This window comes from Sinohyriopsis cumingii, unplaced genomic scaffold (assembly GCF_028554795.1).
Source record: "Sinohyriopsis cumingii isolate HCF-2022 unplaced genomic scaffold, ASM2855479v2 utg001176l, whole genome shotgun sequence".
In the NCBI taxonomy this organism is placed as follows: Eukaryota; Metazoa; Mollusca; class Bivalvia; order Unionida; family Unionidae; genus Sinohyriopsis; species Sinohyriopsis cumingii.
Genome location: NW_028315968.1, coordinates 922,486 through 945,889, shown reverse-complemented (window position 1 = coordinate 945,889; position 23,404 = coordinate 922,486). Strand labels below are relative to the sequence as shown.

Below are 23,404 nucleotides of genomic sequence, written 5' to 3'. Positions count from 1 at the left end.
ACCTTTTTGTCACCATGAGCCACTAAAACGTTTTCCTTGACGCTGAGGGCCGCAGCAGTACACTGAAAAGCAACGACTATATAGCTGCTCGAGTTCTAACGGCTCATTGAAAATGAGCCCGCGGGCCACGGGTTGGACAACACTGTGCTATGCTAAATAAATTCACTCGCCAAAATATACTTTTATGTGTTTGATAAGAGGAGTCTATGATTTTCAAACTGCAGATTCATTCACCAATTATTTTATGGGCAGTTCGTGCCAGTGCGTGTTTTCCAATACATGTCTATGTAACGGACGTACTCACTGAGATAAAATGTTATTGACAATTAGTGACACGCTACATTTTTTTGGTAGATTTCTATATAATGGTACCTACTCCGGATCCCTATTCAGTTAGAAGTAGCTATAGAACCTGATTTGGGATATTTTTGATCTTTTTCTCTGAAATAATACCAATTTTAAAAGAGGTTAAATACTCCATTTCACCAGCGCTCATCCTTAACAACTTCCTGACTAATGGAAGGAAAATAGTGCCGTACAAATTTGCATCTTATTTTTTAGGTACAAATGTGTTTCTGGCACGCAATTATCTCATAAAAGCATCTTCCAGGCATTGAAACTGTAAGCCATTTTGTTAATTTTGTTTTCCAGACAGTCCAGCTAAATGGCGTGTTGTGGTAGAATGTGATAACATTCTTCAATAATTGTATCTTTCTGGAGCAAATGGTATTTGTTCAAAAGCGAATAATAATAATAATAATAATAATAATAATAAATTTAGGACGTGTGCTATTTTGTATCTACGTCTCTGTTTTCTAGCATTGTTAGATTTTAGTGATTATTTGTCGATTATGGGGAGTCGTGTTGGGAAGATATTTCTCAGCCAGTGTAATTAGACAATTTCTAGGAGCGTACTTGTACATTGTTCACGAGGCATTGTGATAGTGTCTATTAGTTTCGTAAATTGGACCCTGTCTAATTTCTTAGCATATTGAATTATCTGGATAGTTATAAGTATTTGCTTTGAGTAGTTTGAAATATGAATATATTTATATTAGGTATGTGAGTGATCATGTCTTGTATTGCCTGTCTTGAAATACTAATATTCGGCTTGGAAATGATAACACAATAATCAGACAAATGGGAAAAAAAGGAAAACTACGCAATAGTGAAAATATTAGAGTTTCGTTGGTGATTAGGGTAAATTATTAAAATATTTGTAGCGTTTAAGAACCTTTTAGTGTCCTTGAAAAAGGGAAACAGATTGTCAAAGTCAGACTCACGCAAAATGTGCTTGATTTGCTCGGTAACAACAGCAACAAAAGTAGCAACAACAGCAGCAACGAAAATAACATCAATTTTCAACATATATATATATATATATAAGTTCAAAATGCGTTTCATTTAGGTGGAGAAAGATAATATCAACGATTTTGAAAGTCTAATTCGTGATATGGATTTTCAACTAAGACTGTTTTTATTATATATTCCGATATTCCGATGACTTTTTTGCGATTTTCTTGTTCATATTCTAAAAGTATGGGCTAGTGAAGAAATAAATATTTTTGTGGAAAACCACTTGATTTGATAAAATCATTCCTCAGTAACGAACGTGCTGTTTTACATGCTGTACAAATAATAGCGTGACATCATTCGTTGTCCTATTTTTTTATACGTGGCTGCGGTCACATTCTGAAATTGCTGAATACCAATCACCAGCATATCATGTGACTACATGAATCCTATTCATTTTTGTTCTTTTCACAGCTGATTGTTAGAAATGTTGCGTGTAATACATGTTTACCATATATAATACCCAGTAATGTCATAACAATTGAGCTGATAACTGACCCGTCCGCAAAAATGTGCACTTCCATTCCCATTTTAGGAAACTGCATCTTACATCGCCGGCAACTAAGTCACACTCTCGGTGTTCGTGAGACCGTAGAAAACAAACATCATCCATGTTGCACAACGCCCATTAGTAATTTTCATGCATTGCATGCTTCCCCAAAATTCATTATTTGCTATTCCAAACCGATTACCTCTACTTTGGCAATATGCTAGATTTACTTACCTCCACAACTGAAGAGTTTGAAAATATTGTTATGTATATCTATATTTTTAATAAGTTTTATTCATGGCGTTAAATTGTAGTGATTATCTATAAAGGAGATATTACACGGGTATATATTCTAGTTGTAAATATTAAGAGTGTCTGTAGATTGCATATGATCTATAGATAAGTGATTTCAAGTTTCTAATAATAAATATATTTTCAAATTTGGAGTTATTTATGGTTGCTAGTTAAAGTCAGCTGGTGAGTGGGCATTACGAAATTTTAGATTGGCTTGTAAGGTTGGTCACGTTGGGTATATTGCGAAATAAAGGTGTAATGGACTCCTGCAGGTGTGTATACCGAGAGGAATGAGCAATTAAGTCATTATTAGCCGACATGAGAAATAAGAAATAGAACAAGGCCCCAGGGGCTTAGAAAGGGAAGAGTCCAGCAATTGAGGGAGAACCAGTGCGGACCCAGGTAGCGAGCACCTCAGTTACATCATCCCAAAGAGAAAACAGACCAACAACTACCTGAGCTAATATAACACTTATGAATCCAGAAGGACAAAAACAAAAAATCAACAAGTGGCTAGGCAAATGAAATGGCTGCCCGGAAGGAGTCGGCTCCTACCTCGGCAATACACCAAGAGTTGCTAGCAAGCAAGGAGCTCACAAAGGCAGCACTACCAACATCATTCCCTCCATCATAGGAGACTGGAAAGGAAGCCGAACAATCAGAACTATATAAGTCAGCTAGTCATATTGCCTCTTAGTACTCTCATGACTTCTGCATGGAAGAATTATGGCATGAATTAAAAGACGCAACAACTTTTATGGAGGACCTTGACAAGTAGATAGCTAAAGGACAAAACTACCGGAAAAGCAAACCAAGCAAGGGAAGAACCGGTAAAGCTACAACCAATGTAAGAAGGGAGAATAGTTATTTGAGTGCCCAGTATCCCTGGCAGCAACGGTAGCCTGTATTATAATTAAACATCATGCACTAAACAGATATCTTCCTACCCCCAGTCTCTTGGTCAGTGGATACTGGCCGACCTGATCTATTCGGATCCGCCAATACAGCGCCTTAGTAGAGTATACGAGCCGCCTGCTGAGCTGATTAATGATATTCTCACGTCTTTAGAAGAAACAAAGGCCTTTGTAAGGGCTAAAGAATTTTTCATATTTCCGTTTCAGATTTTCTATTTGGCTAGAAAATCAGTTGTGATGATATTATAACGGCATACTAATATGATTCATTGGTCCACCGGTCTAAACTAATTCCCTGAATTGTTTAACCATGACCTCGAAAGCTACAATAAGTCACATAGACTTAATGTTTCGTTGTTAATTAGGGTCACCAGTATACATTTTGATCACAAATTTCAAAATGTACATTCATATGCAACCATGAAATTTGACTCAAATTACGAAAGTGGTTAACACTAAATTGTTAGTGGGGAACAGCCCGATTAAGTAACTGGGCATGATTTGACCTACATTACTTCTTGGGGTTCTGGCCAACGATGCGGACCTCTAGCCATGTCCTTCTCCTCCCTTACCCACTCGGAATCCGAAGACGAATGTGTGGACCGATTCCAACTCGTCTAGTAACCAATGCCCCGAGGAGCGTGCACGCACGGAACCAGGTGACATCATGCGTGTGGTTTTAATCCCACCATATGTCTTATAATGCTATACAATAGACATTGCAGATGAGTGTGTGCATGGTCCGATTCCCACTTATCAGTGTACCTGACACTTCAGCTAATTAAAGTTCAAGCCCCATGCTTGCATTCTGGTGCTGTCTCGTTGTTGGCGAAGTTACACATGAGACGGATAATTAAGAAGCATACAATGTATGCATACATTAATATCGGATTGTGTCTCCTATTCCCACCCGTACGATTAATTAAGAAGCCTGCAGTGCAGTCACTAACCCATTGCACAATGCCACTTGGTTATAGTCAGTCATAATATATAGGTAGTTATTGATTCATTCCTATGTTGGATTTAGGATTCTTATTTCATATGTGAAAAATCAGTCTTCACGTGTGTTCAATATTGTGTTTTGAAAAGATTTGAGTGGAGACATTGGTTTGGATTATTCACTTGAATTACAAAGTGCTCGTTGGACTCAAATATTATTCTAGAACATTGTGAATTTAATCAAAAGAGTCATGGACAATGCCATTGTTATAAATCAGGATTGTTAGCATTCAATTTCGTTCAGGGATCTTGAATTAATTCGGAAGATTTGATTCTTTTGGACTATTGCAGAACTGATTTAGGATTTTTATGGATTTCATTCAAAACACTGTAAGTTCGTCTTTAATTATTTTTTGGTAACTTTGATAATTAAATGTTTGTTACGGTTTACAAAACTTGCGGGTTTTGTTTCTTCCTGTTACTAAGTTTATGACCACAGAGTCGTAGCAAGATCAACCTACTCACCACCGAAACTGATGGTTTGGTTAAGGAAATGCTCCAGTGAGTTCTAACAACTTTAAGTTTTGCAAAAAGTTTATTTTGTTCAAATTACAATCAAGGCATGGATTGACCTTGGTTTGTAATGAGAAGGAATAAGTAAAGGGGCCAAGTGTTAGTAACTATTTTGTTACTCTTAGCATACATACGAGTCCACGGAGCTGCGTTGGGATACTATCCAAAACTGAATAGTAAATCGCCAGAGAGCAGATGTGTTTACTGGACGGCAATGGTGCAGATTGATATGCTCCTTGCAAAGGTAGTTCCTGGAGTGTTGGTTTGTTGTATAACAGTAATATAATTCCAGGTTTGAATTCGCCTTAAATTCCAGTGAATGTCTCCATCCAAGAATTTTATCAGAGCACGTTTGTATTTCCAGAGATAATACTCACTTGAATTCAATAATTTGAATAAAATAGAGTCCAGTCCGAAATAATACAGGACGCAACATATAATGCAACCTGATAATGCTATAACTTAAAACACGAATTAATTTTCCTTTCAGTGACAAGTATATATAGTGTTCAACATTACGTCAGGTTACAATTATCATTTTCTAAACAAATATATTACCCAATGGAAACTGACCTTCTTGAAGGATCCTGATGTTTACAAAATGAAACTTTAGGTATTATTAGGAACCTATAACTAAACTTAAAATATTTAACCTGGACTATGTCAGTAACACCAGGTAATATCCAAAAATCTTGACCTAGACCCAAATAAACATATGTATTTCTATTAATAATGATCCTGATATTAAGACCATACATTTAGAGAATATTTTAGATATGTATTAGTTGTTTACAGAATAAAATATATAAAAAAATCAATTCAAGTCGAACAGAAATAAACTCAATTTTTAATAAAGTCAAGTAGAACATACATTGTTAGATTACAATAGCCTGTCATGAGATTATATAAACAAACTAGCCGTCAATGCAAATTAAATATACACAACAACATCTGCCAGTTTTTAAATGACCATTTGATTTAATTCATCTGACAAAAGCAAATAAGAAATTAAGCACCAATTCGAGTTAGGCGGATATAAAGACTGTGATGGTTAGGCAGATATGGGTAAGCAATGTACTTTCAGATTTTGTTTCTATTCAACCAATGTATTTTAAATTAATCTCTGACTGTGACTTGCAGAATTGACCTATATCATATTATCAATGTAAATGTATCATACCGACATGAGAACGATAACATGGAAAATACATTAAGTGCTATGCAGTTCACAATATAATGTTCAACCCCTTAAATAAACCATAAAATTATAGAACATATTATATAAGTTCGGGAACCTCATTTTGCCTATTTGACATTATCAAAAATCCCCGAATTTATGGATTCGTCTTAAAGTGTTCATGCTCTAATTATGACTAGATCTTCACTGCTACTAAATAACACGTTTAGTGTGTCTTTTAAATATACATGGTTTTGTATGTTCTACCATGTTGAAACCACATTTTACAGATTTGTTTGCCACAAATATTATAATGCCACATCAGAACACTCACCACCAAACAAACAAAAAATGTATACTGTTCCTGTGCTCATTTCAAAGAAATGACGGACAGTACGTGCAGTTAATCGTAATGCTGTAGATGTTGACCCATCGCGTGTGGTCTTCCATTTATTTTCGTTCCCGTGGGACTACATACTATTTTTCTAATTTTCTTTACTATGACAAGTGCAATAAGTAATAATAATTGTAACATTTCTCTTTCGCAATATTCAACACAAAATGCTGGCATTTTCTAACAAGAGCACCGTCAACGGCACACTACACGCTGGCCTGATGTTTAATAGTCCCCTATTAACATAATTGAAACGTTTGGCATAAGTCAGTTTCTTCTTTCAGGCAGTGGCATTGACCTTTAGACCCCAAGAGATCACATGTTCTTTATTATCTCAGTTATAGTGACCTTGATCTTTTAGCTTTCTAGCTGATATCGATAAGGTTCTTTCATAGCCCAAATACAAACCATCCGAAAAATTTAATAACAGTATATGCTAGAAAACTCAGATCATTGCTCAGAAACGAAATTGGTGAAATATAGACAGACGAAAGGATGATATCATATCATAACCACCTTGTTCTTATGGCAGGCGTATTTACGCCTTAAGTCAACCACCAACCCAAATTGGTGTTGTCTGCCTCAGCCAATCCTTGGGAAAGGCACATAGGCTCCATTTCCGGCCATTATACAGCCAACAAATATGTTTAAAAATGACGATAATACCATCAAAGACGGAATGACAAAGAACATTTTTAGCAGTCTTCTGACAGTTGTATGGTATTATAGCAACCATTATGAGAATTAAGTTATAGAGAGAATCGGTTATCATAAACAAATTGTTCTCGTTTTTAGCCTGTGTTATGTACTGTTATCGATAACAGCTATTCTGAACGGTCTCCGTTACGGATATATTAAAATTAGAATAAGGCTATCGTACCAGTTAGGTTCCTAATAAAATAAGCTAACATAGCGTACTGCAATTCAGTAAAACATATTTAACCTAAATGATAATTTGGATGGACTCTTTGTATATATCTGGTAATCTCATATATATTTGATGTGTCTAACAGCTTCATATAGTTTCGATTCATCCAATATTATCTGATAGCCTTCCATATTTTGTTTATATCTGATAGCCTGCTATATTCGATATGTCTCTGATACCTTACTATAGTTTGTATGTATATAATAGCCTAATACAGTTTGCATGTTTCTGAATGCCTAATATATTTTGCATGTTTCTGATAGCCTAATATAGTTTGCATGTTTCTGATAGCCTAATATAGTTTGCATGTTTCTGATAGCCTAATATAGTTTGTATGTATATAATAGCCTAATGTAGTTTGTACATAGCTGATAGTGTAATGTATTTTCAGATGTTTGAAACAGACGTCTTGCTAAGCACGCGTAGTGGCTTGGTAATTGACACACTAATGGTTTCTGAGTCACAAACGGCTTACGTATTTATATTCGTAAACTCATTTCTGCTTATTATTAAATGCTTTGAGTTCTCTCACCATTCCTAGTAAATAAGGATTAATGGCATGTTCAAATTTGTTTTCGTAAACTTTCTCACCCAATTTTCACATAATACTTTTTCTTCTAATGTTTTACTACAATTTACCTAATTTCTTTCCATCAAATAAACGATTATTTATCATCATCATCATCATTTTCATGATCATCAGTCACCACCATACTTCTTATCGTGGTCATCATCGTCGTCGTCGTCGTCATCATCATCATCATCATCACAACCAGAGCAACCACCATTACCACTACTAACAACATAATTATCATCGCCATGAAAAACAGCAACAACTCAGAACTGCTTTCTTGTAAAGTCAAGTATGGCTAAAATGCCGACATTCAAATAGTAAGTGCCTTGATCCATTTGATTTCCTTGTCCAAATAAGAAAAGAAATTAAGTGTACTTTTTTATTTAAGAAAAGGCAAAAGATTCAAGGGAATTCTCGAAATATACGTCAAACTCCACCACCAAGAGCTTATGATACAATTACCGGTATAATGTTCAAAGATAGTCGACACTGTTATATTGACCACTTTTCTCAAACTGAAGGGTTATTATTTTCTTTATTAGTTACGTCTTAACGGTTCTGCCATAAATAAGTGGATGGGCGTCCTTCTGAGAGGTATATCCTCTCAGTAACTAGCTTAGAAGTATTTGCAAAATACTCAAGTCCTCCCTGTATGGGAACAAAATACGTTATTGCTTTTGACAGACATGGAGACCGTTGTTATCTGTAAAATAATCCTGGGTCTTGTCACACTGATTCAATTTTGAGACGCTTAACAGCACAGGGAAGCTATTTTTAGAGAGAATCTAATTCTCAGGAGTGGTTATATGGGTTTATTGAGAGTCATACCGAAATTAGCGTTACGCCGTAGGTTGTCATGATATAGTGCACAACGGGAAATACTATGTTAAAATGGTCCACAGGTTTAACAATGGGAATGGTATCATGGAGCAAATGGTTTTATAGAGCCAAGGGGAATTTAACAATATCGTATGTTTACATTTTGGTTCAGTTTATAGAGCCAAAGTTTATAGTGCTGAAGGGAAACACCTATAGTTTAACACGGGAATATAATTGCAGATCCAAAGGGGCAATTCTAAGTTAATTTGAGAATTATTATAGGCTCTTTCCATGTTATAAAATGTATACAGCCGAACGAGAATTTTTATGTTAATTTTTTCTATCTTCAATTTAAACATACACCTTTACAATCCAATACATTACATACACTATACAAACACACAACATATGCAATCCATCACTCGCTTTTTGATGGCTATCACAAAACGGTCGCTCCTATAATCGAAACACGCACACTGTACCATCCAGTGAAAAGGATAGAAAGTGTTGATACAAACATACATACACAGAAACATACTATCGCACAAGAAGGGGTTTGGATGTAAAAGAAGGGGGATGAAATAGAAGCGCATGTTCGATCAAACATACAAATATACTATCACACACAAGGAAGGTTGAGGAAGTATTTATAAACACACTACTGTACCGTTACATACAAAAGCACTATCACAAAAGAAGGGGTAAAAAGGGGTTTTAAGTTTTATTGTCTTCAGTATATACAAACATTCATATAATGCACAAAAATATAAAACGTAAAATTATTTGGCAAAATGATTCGTATCTCTCTTTTCTAATCTTCTGGTTGGTCATAAAAGGGTTCTCTTTATTTTCCTCGTCCGTTATTGCCTGTCATTTGTTATCAATTTTTGCCTAATTTTACTGTAGATTTCCTAGATGCTGTATGTCACTTGATGAGCAATGTGTTCGCTGAAATTATGTCTGGCTTTTTTCATAGGCCCTTGTATTTCCAGGTCTGTCAATGTGAAGGCACCCACGTGATGTCTACAGTAGAGTTAGTTTTGTCCAGGACTCTTAGTCTTAGGCTTACGTCTTTCAACCAATTTCCTCTAGTAGAAGAGTTATCTGATTCCAGGGAGCGTCGCACACTGAGGGAGTCGCTAATTATAACATACTTTGTTATTCGGTTGTTTGTTTTTTATCGATTTAACTGCTTGATTAGTTACTCAGAGCACGACCTTTTAAATGGAGCAGTTCCATCGTGATGCGTGGCGAGACTGGGGAACGAACCCCTTTAAATGAATAAAGCACGGGTGTGATTTAAAGCACCTCTCCGGGAAGCAGAACCTGAAAGAAAACATGACCAAGATCGATTGCGAGAAATATGAAGGAGCATATTCATACTGTTTTGTTTCAGTATAATCAAGAAAACTCCATTTATTAAAAATAAACATATTTAGTAATAGGAAGTTAACAGGAATAGAAACTAAGAATATTAAATATGATTGCAATGAAAATATTTACCAGGTTTACAACGTTCAGGTTTTCGACGAGGAAGTTCATCTTCAGCACCCAGCACATGAAATAAAGAAGCTGTGTACGAACTGTGAGGCAGAAGGTAATGAAATTCCAACGTAACCATTGTTTCCTTTCTTTTGTATTTTCACATATAAGGATAAGTCATTAATTTAGACCCCATCTTGACACTGAATATTTCTGTCAAGCAAGTCGACGAGCCACTGATTGTCTCCTTTACTCTGTTCCATGAGGGGTTTGATGCTTTTGGTTTATATGCCTCTTCCAGATACTCTTCAAGCTTTTCTAGGATGATCGATTTTAAATCCATAACAATGTTCTCTAGTTAGAACTAGAATTCATTCAGCCCAGGCCCGGACCTAGGGCAAGGCGAACGAGGCAACCGTCTTTGGCCCCGCGCTTTCAGGAAATCAACTCCGCAGTAAAATATTTTTGCTCGGGGCCCCGCTCATCGCTTTTACTGCCTTGGGCCCCGCACATCCTAGGCCCGGGCCTGATTCAACACGTAACGATAAAAACAGGATACTAAATATTGTTCTTGCTTTGGCCGTTTTGACATTACGATTTTATATTTGTCTTTGTCTTCCTCTGGATCATAAATATCGTCATCTCCATAAACGTTATTCTTGTTCCATCTTTTCATTTCTAACAATCTAAAATCACTTTCCTCAAACTAATGATTTACGGACTATTGTCAAATTCATTATACAATAAGAATTTCGCTGTGCTGACTTGAAATAATACTAACTGATGTTCAACACAAAGTCGGCTCGATTTTCTAGGGGTAAATGTCCTACGCCGCCTAGTTGGTCTGGAGTAATCTCAAAGCTCGACGAGGCATATCCTCCTGCATAGTCCTCGTATGAAAGATTGTGACTACTGACGGCATTTAATTGATCTGTGGCTTCAGCAGTGTCAAGCAGCGTATCGAGTAATGTTTATATGCAAAGTTTGGGTTCAAAAGATCGGATACAGGATCTACAGCTATATCGATGACTTCTATCTCTAACACATTGAAATTACAACTCGAAATGATTGGTATAGACAGATCCGTTCAGTAGATGTCCTTGGAAATCATAATCTTCGATCTTCGGTTATAGTCCTGAAGCAGTGTTGAGGGTTTTCAATTCCATTCTTATCTGGGGATACGTGACTGTCGTTCTGCTCGAAGTTTGGCTAATATCGTTTTCTACTTAAGGTACAAAACTCCCCACAGGGGGAACAGAAAGTACTTCAACGATGGTTTTGTGCTTCTTAGCGTTAACCATCAAAAGGAACAATGTACCACTTCGATTCAGCTTCACGCGTATATCCACTCCGTCCAACCAGATACTTGCCTTGCAGCCACGTTTCCAAACGCAAACGATCCATCAGTTGTAACCTGCGTCCTTGTTTGATCTTATTTAGGCCACCGTTGAATTCAACAATGTCGTCTGCATCTTCGCCTGCACTTAATACTGCCTCGTTGAACCTGCCAGAACGTTGGGTTTCCATAGCACAGAAGCATCCGCGTGTGACTTTGGCTTCTATTCTGTACGTTAAGAGATTTTCTAAATATGTTTGGTAAAGGTAAGTATCATTGCTGCTCTTGACTAGTTTGTTATTCAAGTAGCATTTCTCTTCGCTGGACAATGAATGGATGAATTGTTGACTTGAGCTACTCCGTCATTGGCGCCTGGATTGGTGTTGTCCTCTTGGGGGAAAGAATGACTTTCAGTGACTGATATTCAGATCAATGTAATGTTCGGTTTGTTCTTTAACTTCAAATTCGATTGAGACTGAAGTAGTCAAAGATGAAACGGGATGAAATTCTACTCATCGAAATTCATGTAACGTCATCATCTTGGGTGGCAATGCAAAGAGATTGATTTCTGATTTAGAAGATTCCCAAGAATCTCGATACATTATTTTAATACTTTTTCAAATAATAAACAAACGCATTTAATTTTGGGCAGCATTTAAGATATTCAACCGTACGAAAAGCCTATTTTAACATATCTCCTTGTCGAGCATCTCCTAGATATACAGGATGAAATTGTTTTTACAATTCATGGAGAATAGTTCATGAAATTATAGATTTACGTTGACAGTGGTTGCTTTGTAGTTCTTGAAGAGACGAAATTTGAAAAGAAGTGATTCCTACTTTTATTAACGTCATCATGGTTAGTTCTTATAGTCGACAACTTGTGAAAAGCCGATCCAAGAATCAATACTAATTAGATATCGTTTCCAGTGCACTTCATCAAGACGTGTTCTTCGATCGATAATGCCTTCAATATCATACACGTCTTTTATGGTCACTTTTTGTAACTGAGACAAGAAAATATTTTCTTTAAAATATTTCCTTTCATGTATTCCAGTTTTTAGATATGATATGCATGTCAACGTGACACGAATCAATTCGGTAATCCAATTCGGCAAATATCCTTTGTCAAATGTGCGCATGTTTTCTTTTCTGGTGCAAACCCAATATACAGCTTTTAACACCTCTTCTTTCTTTGGGGTGGTAGGAGATTTTCCCAAAAAATCGATCAAGATTAAACACCATTACAATTTGCTTCGGGTGTACGTCCTACGATTGATTATAAGCTTTGAAGTGACGTCGTAACACATTGATACACTCGAGATATATACAAATGCAATATTTTCACAAACGTCCTTTAAAATTTGTTCGTAACCATTCCACGACACTAGAGTTCGCCTCAGAATTTTAGTGGTAATAAAACAAATGTGTCTTTTCAATTCCTTATGAAATGTTAGTTCACAAATGCGATGCCTTTGTCCATATGCCGTCTAAGAGGATGGCGACCACGTTGTTTCAAGTCCTGTGTTAAAGCACTTACTCTGAACTAGTTTTATAAACCAAATGAACTACCTAAGTTGTTTTCGAAAACATGTTGATAACACATGACAATTATTTATCACCACTATTGAACGCTTCCAAATAAGAGACAGCAACTAAATCTGCTTGCTGTTGGTCATCTATGCCAGCCACTTTGGTCGAGCTTTCGGACAGTTTTCGAATGGGTTACTGTAACACGTACATCAAACGTTTATGTAACAATTGTTGCATTTGTGGTAAAGGTACCATTATAAATTTTGTTTCAGCAGCACGATATAATGTTTGAACTTACACTATAACCAGCACCAAGTGCAGTATTGCAGCTCGCTAAATGTGTTTCCATGTTGGTATTAACTGTGCTTGCTGTTACTCCTCAAAAAATCACCCACTGTACAATCTGATCTTGAAATAGTGTGGCATTGGTTGAGATAATGCGTGTTGTATTTCTTCACTACTGTCTTCCATTCCTTATTTTTATTTCCTGCTTAAGAAGGTGTCGACATCATCTTTTTGACACAAGCTTTTATTTCTGTACTATTATGGGTATGGTAGGGTGTCATTAAGGAAGCTACGCTCGTACGAGGTATAGAAGCAGACAGTTTGAAACACTTCAAAGTGTGTCTTCTTCTTCCATCTTTGGTGCTATGTCTTGTCCTGATGAATTTGGGTTCACATTAATGTTTGTCTTGACATCTCAGTGTATATTTAGCTGTCTCGTTGAAAGCTTTCGAATGAAAAAATTGAAGACGTTGAATACTTGACCATATCATTGCCATTTTTCCGACCCTGACAAATCGAATCGATCCACCAATGATTGTACTCCTTGTTGCAATGTGACATGTCGGAGAGGTTAGAATTCAGATGTAAATGAGGTCGCCGTTGTTCGTGCCAACGACAGAGTACGATTCGTCGTTTGATTGGAAATAAAGTGAGAATTCGTCCTTCCATAAAGTCCAAAGTTACAAGTATGATGTCTTTCCTGAAAAGGATGTCCTTCCGTCTTCTTTTGCGTCCTCCTCATAACAGTGGTCCAGCAATCGATTATAACAAGGATCCTTTCAGCATTGAAGCTACGATGTGACAATCTTGGCATAGCATTTTCAATTGAGGAGATTGTGTTTATCATCGAAAATTTTGACGAGGAAGCAGCTGAGGGACCTGATGCGATCAATGACCGTTAAAGTAGATCAAAATTATCCAGGAGCTTAACAAAGTTATAATAGAGGACTGCGTAACTTCAGCCAGCTTTATGAATGCACATAGTCTTCATCTGATATCGATTTTGTATTGTTAAATTCTCCCCGGATTCAGATGTTTCATTAAGCCCGGCCCTACACCTCTCCGTTGGAAATGACTTAAATTCAACTATAATGTGCCATCGTTCGTTGCAATCTATGATTTGTTGCATTTGGTTTAGTTACAAGAAATATAATTGTTACTCAGATGATCTGATAGTTGATACAGATGATCTGATAGTTGATACAGATGATCTGATAGTTGATACATTATCAAGAGTGTGTACGAACTGGACCAATCCTAAATATTCGAATTCCCTTAACTTCAGTCGTCATTCTAAAATTATTTTAAAAAAAGACCAAGATCCACAACTCAAAGCAACGACACCTCTCCCAGTTAGCTACTACAACCCAAAGCACAAAAATAAATAAATAGGTTTTCGAATCCACTGGTGCAACGTTCGTGGGTTCTCACTTATTCATGTGACAAAAACTCCATGATTGCAATATATAATTAAAGACAACGGCCAACTTTTAAGATACATTGCGACGTTCAATCAAACCGCCAGGAAAATATCAACGTTCAGTGGTATATCTGGATTGTTTAATATGGCAGAAAATGCACATTGCATGGCTTGGGATGAGAAAAGAATCGGTTCGAATACGTTGAGGAATAAACATAACGTTTATATGTAAAATAATGTTAGTTGTCGCAGTATTTTACAACTTATCAAACGTTAGAATATTGAAAGCGAACAGCGATAGATATGAATAGTAAACTGAATACAATAAATCTGAAACACTGACATGTTCAGTAGCTTGACGAGAAAAACAAACAAAAAGAAAGAAAACGATATAAAGATTTCAGTTTGTTCTGATACGTATTAGAAGAAGAGCACAGTTTAAAGATACTGTAAGACCGAGAAATGAGATGAACGGTTCTTGCTATTTAATGATCCTTATAATTTTATGTCAAGCTAAAAACTTTCGACTTAACTTTCTGTCATTTAATCCAAAGCAAACTACTGTAAAAATTCCATTGCATGAAACACGTGGAACAACTCTGTTGCCCGTATAAAGAAATTACAGCTTCTGCTATAAATGATTCCCCTATGCCGATGTCTAACATTCTTTTCAAATTTTATTTAATGCCTCATTATATACAGAGTTTTCGGGTAAGATCGTTAAAACTGCGATTCGTTTAAAAACAAAATGGGGGGTGGGGTGCCTCCTTTTAGTCCTGGAGTATGAGGAATATTCTGTATAATCATTCACAGAAGATGCATACATTAGAATAACGGGGTTAAAGTGGCATATACACTTTATCTGCATATGAAGAACGTTTTTCCGATACAACTAGCTTAATGAACAAATGTGTCACGAGTTACATTGCATTGTCGATTCAAAACCTTGTAACATATTTCCCCCAACTGAAGGATAAAGCCAGAAATATGTTGAATAAAAGAACAACAAAATACATTTATCCCCTTTTAATTTTTAGGTACTGAGTTGCAAAGATTTTATTTTAGTTGCTACAGGAGGTTGAAATGTTAAATAGTAGTATAGAAATCATAAGTCCTGGCCCATCTGATCTAATCTTGATATTGAAGCCTGTAACACAAGTAGCCCAATTCGTTCTTTTATTTATAAAAAAGCCAATGTTTGCTTTTTCATCTAATTTGGAATATTTGTCAAGAGCACTTTTTTAATCACTTTTCAAAAATATATCTTATCTTTTTATGCCAGTTTCCGAGTTTATTAACTAATTATTTTTGTTTAAATAGATTGAATAAAAACGTTATCGCCAAAACTTCAAAATGTTTAGTATGTTACTCAGTCTTGAGTTTTCGTGTCTCCAAGTCTGAAAATAAAACAACATGTCTTACGACCCCCAAAATAAAAACAATAACAACAATAAAAAGACAGATGGTTCGTCTCTTAGCAAAGTGCCCCCACCCCTTCAGCTAACGCATGCGACTTGAGAAAGGTAGAGGGATTTAGTTATGGGGTTCATTGTAACAATATAAATGGGTGGGATTTCGGACTCACAACATACGACTTTTGATGGTGATACAAATACAATGTTTAATGACGAATGACTTGAATGAGAAAAGAATTATGATTAATACGTGCGTATAATATCCAAATATTGAATCAATTAACATATTCCTCACTAACTAAATAATGAAAAGACAAATACAGTACAAGGGCAAGGGGTGAATGATTCAGTGATTTAACAACGAAAGAATGATGTGTTTTACTCAAATAGTAAAACTGGTATTTTACTCATATAGTAAAAATATATCCACTGAAATAGTGAAAATGATGAAAACAAAGGGACAGATGTACAAAATATCTTTACAGTCCCCAAAACACACTGGTTATTACAAACCCCAAAGATTAACCCACTGCTAAAAGATTACATGTATGGAGTTACACACTCCCTCACCAGCACACTTGGCTACAAGTCACACTGGTCAATCAAGCCGTCTGTATTCCAGGTTGGTCAATCAAGCAATCAGCCCCCACCAATCTCGGTCAGCGACACCCGATCACCTGCTACTCGACCAGCAACCCTGTTTACTCAGCTCTACGGTTGCTATGGTTCAGCTTCAAAGCTGCTGTGGTCAACTTCTGTTGTTAGCTCTGAAGATGGTACGACATCGACTCCGATCACTCCGATAACTCTGATCGCTCTGATCACTCCAATCAGCTATACAGCTGCGATTCCAACCCCGTTCGACTTTAACACCGTGTACTATGCATGACACGGGCATATACGATAAAACGTAATGACGTTATATACGGTATACGATAAAACGTAATGACGTTAAATACGGTAAGCTATAAAGATTACATACATTAACGGCACAATAATTACAAAACAATACACAAGTTCAGAAGTGAACCTAACCATGCCCGATAAGAATCCTACTGTGCTAAACGTTTCTTACAAATGCAACTTTATATAAGGCTAATATAAATCTCTTGCTAAGTCACAAACAAGAATATAAAATATTTGCATGATCTTACGTAAGCCGAAGCTACATAGAACATATACAAAAATAAACGTGGTGCTACAATATTTATAACTTATACACAATAAATAACTTGCATACCTCTACAGCTGAAGATGTGCAGTCCTTAAAGTAGACCGTTCACTGACAAGACGTTCCGTAATGTAAAGATTGTGACCTACGGTGATCTATTTATACACAGACGATACCACAATACAGCGTCTGTGTGCTGCAAGTATTCGGTTCTTCCCATCGAAAGCACTTTGCATGTGCGGCATAAGATGAACCGAACTCGCTATTTCGGAATCTTTGTACAATATACATAAATCACCATAAGGTATCGTTGTACACATAAAACGAAATCCGAGTACAAGTAATTAATAAATAAAAGTATTTATACAAAATTCCGTGACATTCATTGTTTTCGAAAATATTAGGTGATCGAAGAGAAATCTTATATAAGAAGCTACATGCAAAAGTCTTTGAAACAAATGTTAGAACTAGCTTGAGACTACAACGTAACCTATTAGCATAAACATGTCAAAACTAGCTTTAGCTTACAACGTAAGCTATTACCAATAACATATCAGAACTAACTTTAGGCTACGACGCAACCTATTAACATCAATATTCCATAATTAACTTTAAGACTACGATGTAATCTATTAGCATCAACACTTTAGAACTAGCTTATTCCTACAAATTAATGAAACCGTTTTAGTTTTAACTAAACTTTGACATATAGAGCACAAGCTGCTCCATGGGTGACTTAGGGCACGAATAAGGCTGTCGCACTGTTAGTCACATGACGTATTCCCTGTTAATTGTAAAACCGTTTTTCGTTTTTTTGATACAGTTCACTTGCAGGGTTTGAATTTTAGGCGAAACTGAGGGTGTCTTGCTTCGAGCATATCATTAAATGTTTGACTAAATGATTGCTGCTTATTTTTCTTTTATTTTCTTCTTTTACTGTCAGATGTCTCTCGAGTTGTCTAAAGAAACTTTCATCCGACAGTTTATTTTTGGCCTTAAAGATCTAAAAACTCTTGTTGACTACATTAACTCAGCACTTATTCGTAATTCTCCGCCATGGGTAGTATTCGCTCGTGCCGTATTTTGCTTTCTTTATATGCTGATGAACTCTGACGGACTACGCATACAGTCCTGACATAACAGTATGTGTGTATGTCTTTGTGTATAACGCAATTTAGATGATGTTTCAAACTTTCAAAGTGAGCAACTTTTTAAATTAGTATAGTCACTGGACTGTAATAATAAGCAACTTTTCAAATTAGTATAGTCATTTGACTGTAATAATGAACAACATTTTAAATTAGTATAGTCATTGGACTGTAATAATGAACAACTTTTTAAATTAGTATAGTCATTGGACTGTAATAATGAACAACTTTTTAAATTTGTATAGTCATTGGACTGTAATAATGAGCAACTTTTTTAATTAGTATAGTCATTGGACTGTAATAATGAGCAACTTTTTAAATTAGTATAGTCATTGGACTGTAATAATGAACAACTTTTTAAATTAGTATAGTCATTGGACTGTAATAATGAGCAACTTTTTAAATTAGTATAGTCATTGGACTGTAATAATGAACAACTTTTTAAATTTGTATAGTCATTGGACTGTAATAATGAACAACTTTTTAAATTTGTATAGTCATTGGACTGTAATAATGAACAACTTTTTAAATTAGTATAGTCATTGGACTGTAATAATGAACAACTTTTTAAATTAGTATAGTCATTGGACTGTAATAATGAACAACTTTTTAAATTAGTATAGTCATTGGACTGTAATAATGAACAACTTTTTAAATTAGAAATACATTGGACTGTAATAATGAACAACTTTTTAAATTAGTATAGTCATTGGACTGTAATAATGAACAACTTTTTAAATTAGTATAGTCATTGATCTGTATAATAAGCATCTTTTTCAATTTGCAGAGTAATTGGTCCGTGATGATGAGGGACGACTTGTCTAGTATAGTCATTAGGCTGGAATAATGAGCAAACTTTTTAAATTAGTATCTTAATTGGTCTGTAATAATGAGCGACTTGTCTAATTAGTAGAGTCGTTGGTCTGTATTAATGAGCCACTTGTCGAACTAATATAGCCGTACCAAACATAGATCTCCAATTTTTGTTTCAATAGAGAGTTTGGTTCACATTCAATCTCAGTAATGGACGTAAATCATTTACAGCAATGTGAAAGGTAGATTTGTATATCATGCCCTTTCACCTGTGTATATTAAATTCGTGAACGGGTTCGTAATATATATATATATATATATATATATATATATATATATATATATATATATATATATATATATATATATATATATATATATATATATATATATATATATATATAAATATGTATATATATAAATATGTATATATATAAATATATATCTATATATGTATCTATATATGTATATCTATATGTATATATATATGTATATATGTATATCTATATATATATATATATATATATATATCTATATCTATATATATATCTATATATCTATATATATATCTATATATCTATATATATCTATATATCTATCTATATATCTATATATATATATATATCTATATCTATCTATCTATATATATATATATATATATATATATATATATATATATATATATATATATATATTCGGTTTTATTATTCACATGTTGCTAATTTAGTTTCATAATAGCGGAAATAGTACGAAACCAGAAAAATGAATTATTTTAAAACACCTTTTTGAAAGATAACCATGTATGTAAGTGTCCACGATATTTTGCTATCTCCCAGAGAAAACCGTTTTAATGTTAATTCGTTATTGTTGTAGCCGCGATTTTCCTCTTGCTTTGTTTTTTTGTGCACACATTCAAGCAAAACGCTGCCGAATTGATATTTCATGTCTTGTATACTTTGCAGACACGATAACTGTTGCCAATGGACCAAGTTTCGAAGCCATGATAGTTGTATATGAATTTAGTCTTAATTCCGTTTAATACTAGTATTAAGACTAATAAACTTACTGCTTTCTGTTTAAGGCTGGACAATATTAATTCATTTTGTATTTCATGACTGACATACCTACTGTTTACTTTTATTTTCCAATATGTCTGTGCTTACCAAACTTACATGCAAAAATCATTCCTGTATAAAGGCTTATTGTACGTCTAAACATTGAGAAAATTTTAAATGTATATTGCATTTTAACACACGCGTGCCGTTAAGACAGATTATTTAAAAAACGTTGAGCTATAATCGTAGCTACTCTTGAAAAGGCTGGAATATTCTAGACTTTAATTGACAGCGACATGACTGAAAAATTGTTAAAGCTACGATAAAAATTCAAATAACACACACACACACAAACATACACACACACGCTCACGCACATACACACATATAACCACATAGGCCACTGGAGCGGTCGTGTGTATGTATGTATGTATGTATGCATGTATGTGTGTGTGCTTGCGTGCGTGCGTGTGTGTGTGTATGTATGTATGTAGTTTCTATCAGGTACAAGCACGTCAGTAAAAATATATTAATCCACAGGTGGACATTTGGCCATTAAACTACAGATAAATAGTTATAGACATTTGGGTAGGAGATACATTCATGCATATGTTGACAGAACTATAGTATTTAGGCTAAAGTATATATAGTTTTCATTTTTAAAACTTCTTGAAACACTGTGTATTTTCTGTTTTCAGAGCGCAATTCCTGTATTGCTTCTTCTGGTTGCCATTGCTGCTGCCAAAACATTGGGCAATTCAGAAAACATTCAACGGGCAAAACACGAGGCGTACAGAAGCACGATATTCATCTCGTAGTGTTAATCTGACTCAAGGAGCACTTTGAACAAAATTAGGTTTTCTAAAGCAAAAGTACACCTCAGATTTCGTTGTGGATTATATTTGACATTCATTAAGACCCTTGAAATTTTATCCGATTAGTCCAATGTGTCTTTGAACCAGATACTAACGTATCTTACAATGGAGGAAGATTTTGAAAGTGAGACCCTGAGAACATTAAGTTCGAGGTATGCCGATTGGCATGGATATATAAGTTTAGTGGTATGTGTTTTAGGAGTACCTTTGAACTTGATTAATATTGCAGTATTGACAAGGAAACACATGCAGACTCCTATCAACTGCATTCTTACTTGGTTAGCCGTATCAGACATGTTGACGATGATATCTTACATCCCTTTCGCAATTCACTTCTATTGTGAACACAATGCCAATACAATATCAGCGGAAAAAAACAGTCGGAGATGGATGCAGTTTCTGGTCGTTTACTTGAATTTCTCTGCTACAACACACACCATTTCCATATGGCTTGGAGTGGCCTTGGCTATATTTAGATATCGGCATATACAATCACCAGCAAAGGGAAACCTAACGCGCATGCGTCGATTGATTCGCGCAAGACTGGTTGTGTGCGCAATTTACATCGGTTCAATTATTTTAATGATACCAAACTACGTGTCCTATAATTTAATAGAAACACCACATAGAAATACCACTTTAGTTGTTTTTGAGGGTTGGAAATTGGGTACCCCGGATGTTAAACCAGTGGTTTTGTTGAATCTTGTGCTCTATAGTGTTGTTGCCAAGCTCGTTCCGTGTATTTTGATGATTGTGTACGGTAGCCTTCTCCTGAGAACACTAAATCACAAATTAAAAGTAAACCGACGGCGCCTGTCAGGAAATTCTACCTTGTACAATCAACGTACGCTGGACACATCGAGAACCACCATCATGCTCCTCATTGTGCTTGTGCTTTTCCTCATCACAGAGCTTCCTCAGGGAATTCTGATTCTGCTGTGCATTTTCTTGCGCAACTTTTTCGACAATGTGTACATCCCTCTTGGAGATACGATGGATATAATTGCACTTATTAACTCCGGAATCGATTTTGTTCTTTACTGCAGTATGAGCCAGGAATTCCGGAAAACATTTCTCCGGGTCTGCTGTTCCGTCTCGCGTAAGAGTCCCGGTTCAAGCAAGAACACCATACCTTTTGAAAGTCTACACACTACGCTAATTAGACTGAAGTAAGCTGAGGGAGGCTACGATTTGGCTAGCGTATGTAGAATAACGACTTTCATTTTCAGCCTTGACAATGCTGAGACACATCGCAATGTTATGAAATTCTGACCCCGCTATTATCAGCTTATAACACAAATATTTGCCCATTATTTTGGTTCGTTACGCTACATGCATTGTTAGAGACTGCATTGTAAGTTATCGAAATGGTAAACCTGGGACCCTTTTTCATTATGGAAACTAAAGTGTGGGCTCACTAAAATGTATAGGATTTGCACAGGACTAGGACAAATAAATATGTTTGGAAAAAAATTATAACCTGACAGAAACGAAACGTTTAAAGTGATGTTGCAGAATAAATGTCATTGATATACAGTTAAAGGCTTGAGACGTTCTTGTGTATGATCCCTTGTCTCTAAAGTGTCTGCAATTTCTGTTGGGTCAACGTCCTTTAATTTGGATGGTAAATTTATGTTTCAAAGATAAACCAAGTATAAATTAGCAATGATGACATATATTCGCCCAAATATGTGACTAAACAAGCATGTGTCCTTTTCAATTTGATAAAGAGACGGCTTCTAATAGCTGTAACATTGATCACGTGATTATATATGTGGAAGAAGAGATAAATAGTTAGCACTTCTGGTTTCATAACAGTAGTATCCTTTAATTGCCCTGCTCAGAAAGTAAAAGAACGTGCTTTCTTTACGTTTTTTTTTCTTCTTCTTACTTTGGCTTGTTTTATACACATGAACTTGTTAGAATTAAATAGAACAAAATGTCATAAGGTTTAGATACTTTAGCATCGTATCCGGCCTCTATTATTAAATATTTAAAAAGTATTTCGCAGTTCGATTGTTATTGATAAGTATCATATTTGCTCTTAAAACTGCTACAGACGGAAGCAAAGGTTTTAAGGTTGTATAAATAATGTATAGTCCGGCCAATTCCGTATGTCATGTGTGCATACTTGTGAATGCTAAATTTAGCACTTTTTAATTTTTCAACGCGTAAATTTCGCCATATTGGTGCCTTTAGGGAAAAAAAAATTCTTGTCACAATCCGGTTTAATTAAATGGAAAATGGGTAGAAAATTCAATATTTAACAAAGTTTGTAAGGAATATGTTTTTATAAAGAATAATGTTTCCTTTCTCTTCTGCAGTTGACGACTTTTCTGATGCATAGGATCTCAACATACATGTAAGCTCTTCAATCGTAAAAGCAGTAAAAGACTGCACGGTGACGTTGCGTATT

At 35.4% G+C, this 23,404-nt stretch overlaps 1 protein-coding gene across 1 annotated transcript; it reads left to right on the top strand.

Annotated features, from left to right (window-relative positions):
• Positions 1-21,093: 21,093 nt before the first annotated feature.
• Positions 21,094-22,712, top strand: LOC149772757 (G protein-coupled receptor dmsr-1-like). The gene has a single exon (XM_089947292.1). It carries the CDS (start codon positions 21,094-21,096, stop codon positions 22,159-22,161), a length of 1,068 nt encoding a protein of 355 aa, XP_089803418.1. The 3' UTR covers positions 22,162-22,712.
• The last annotated feature ends 692 nt before the right edge of the window (positions 22,713-23,404 follow it).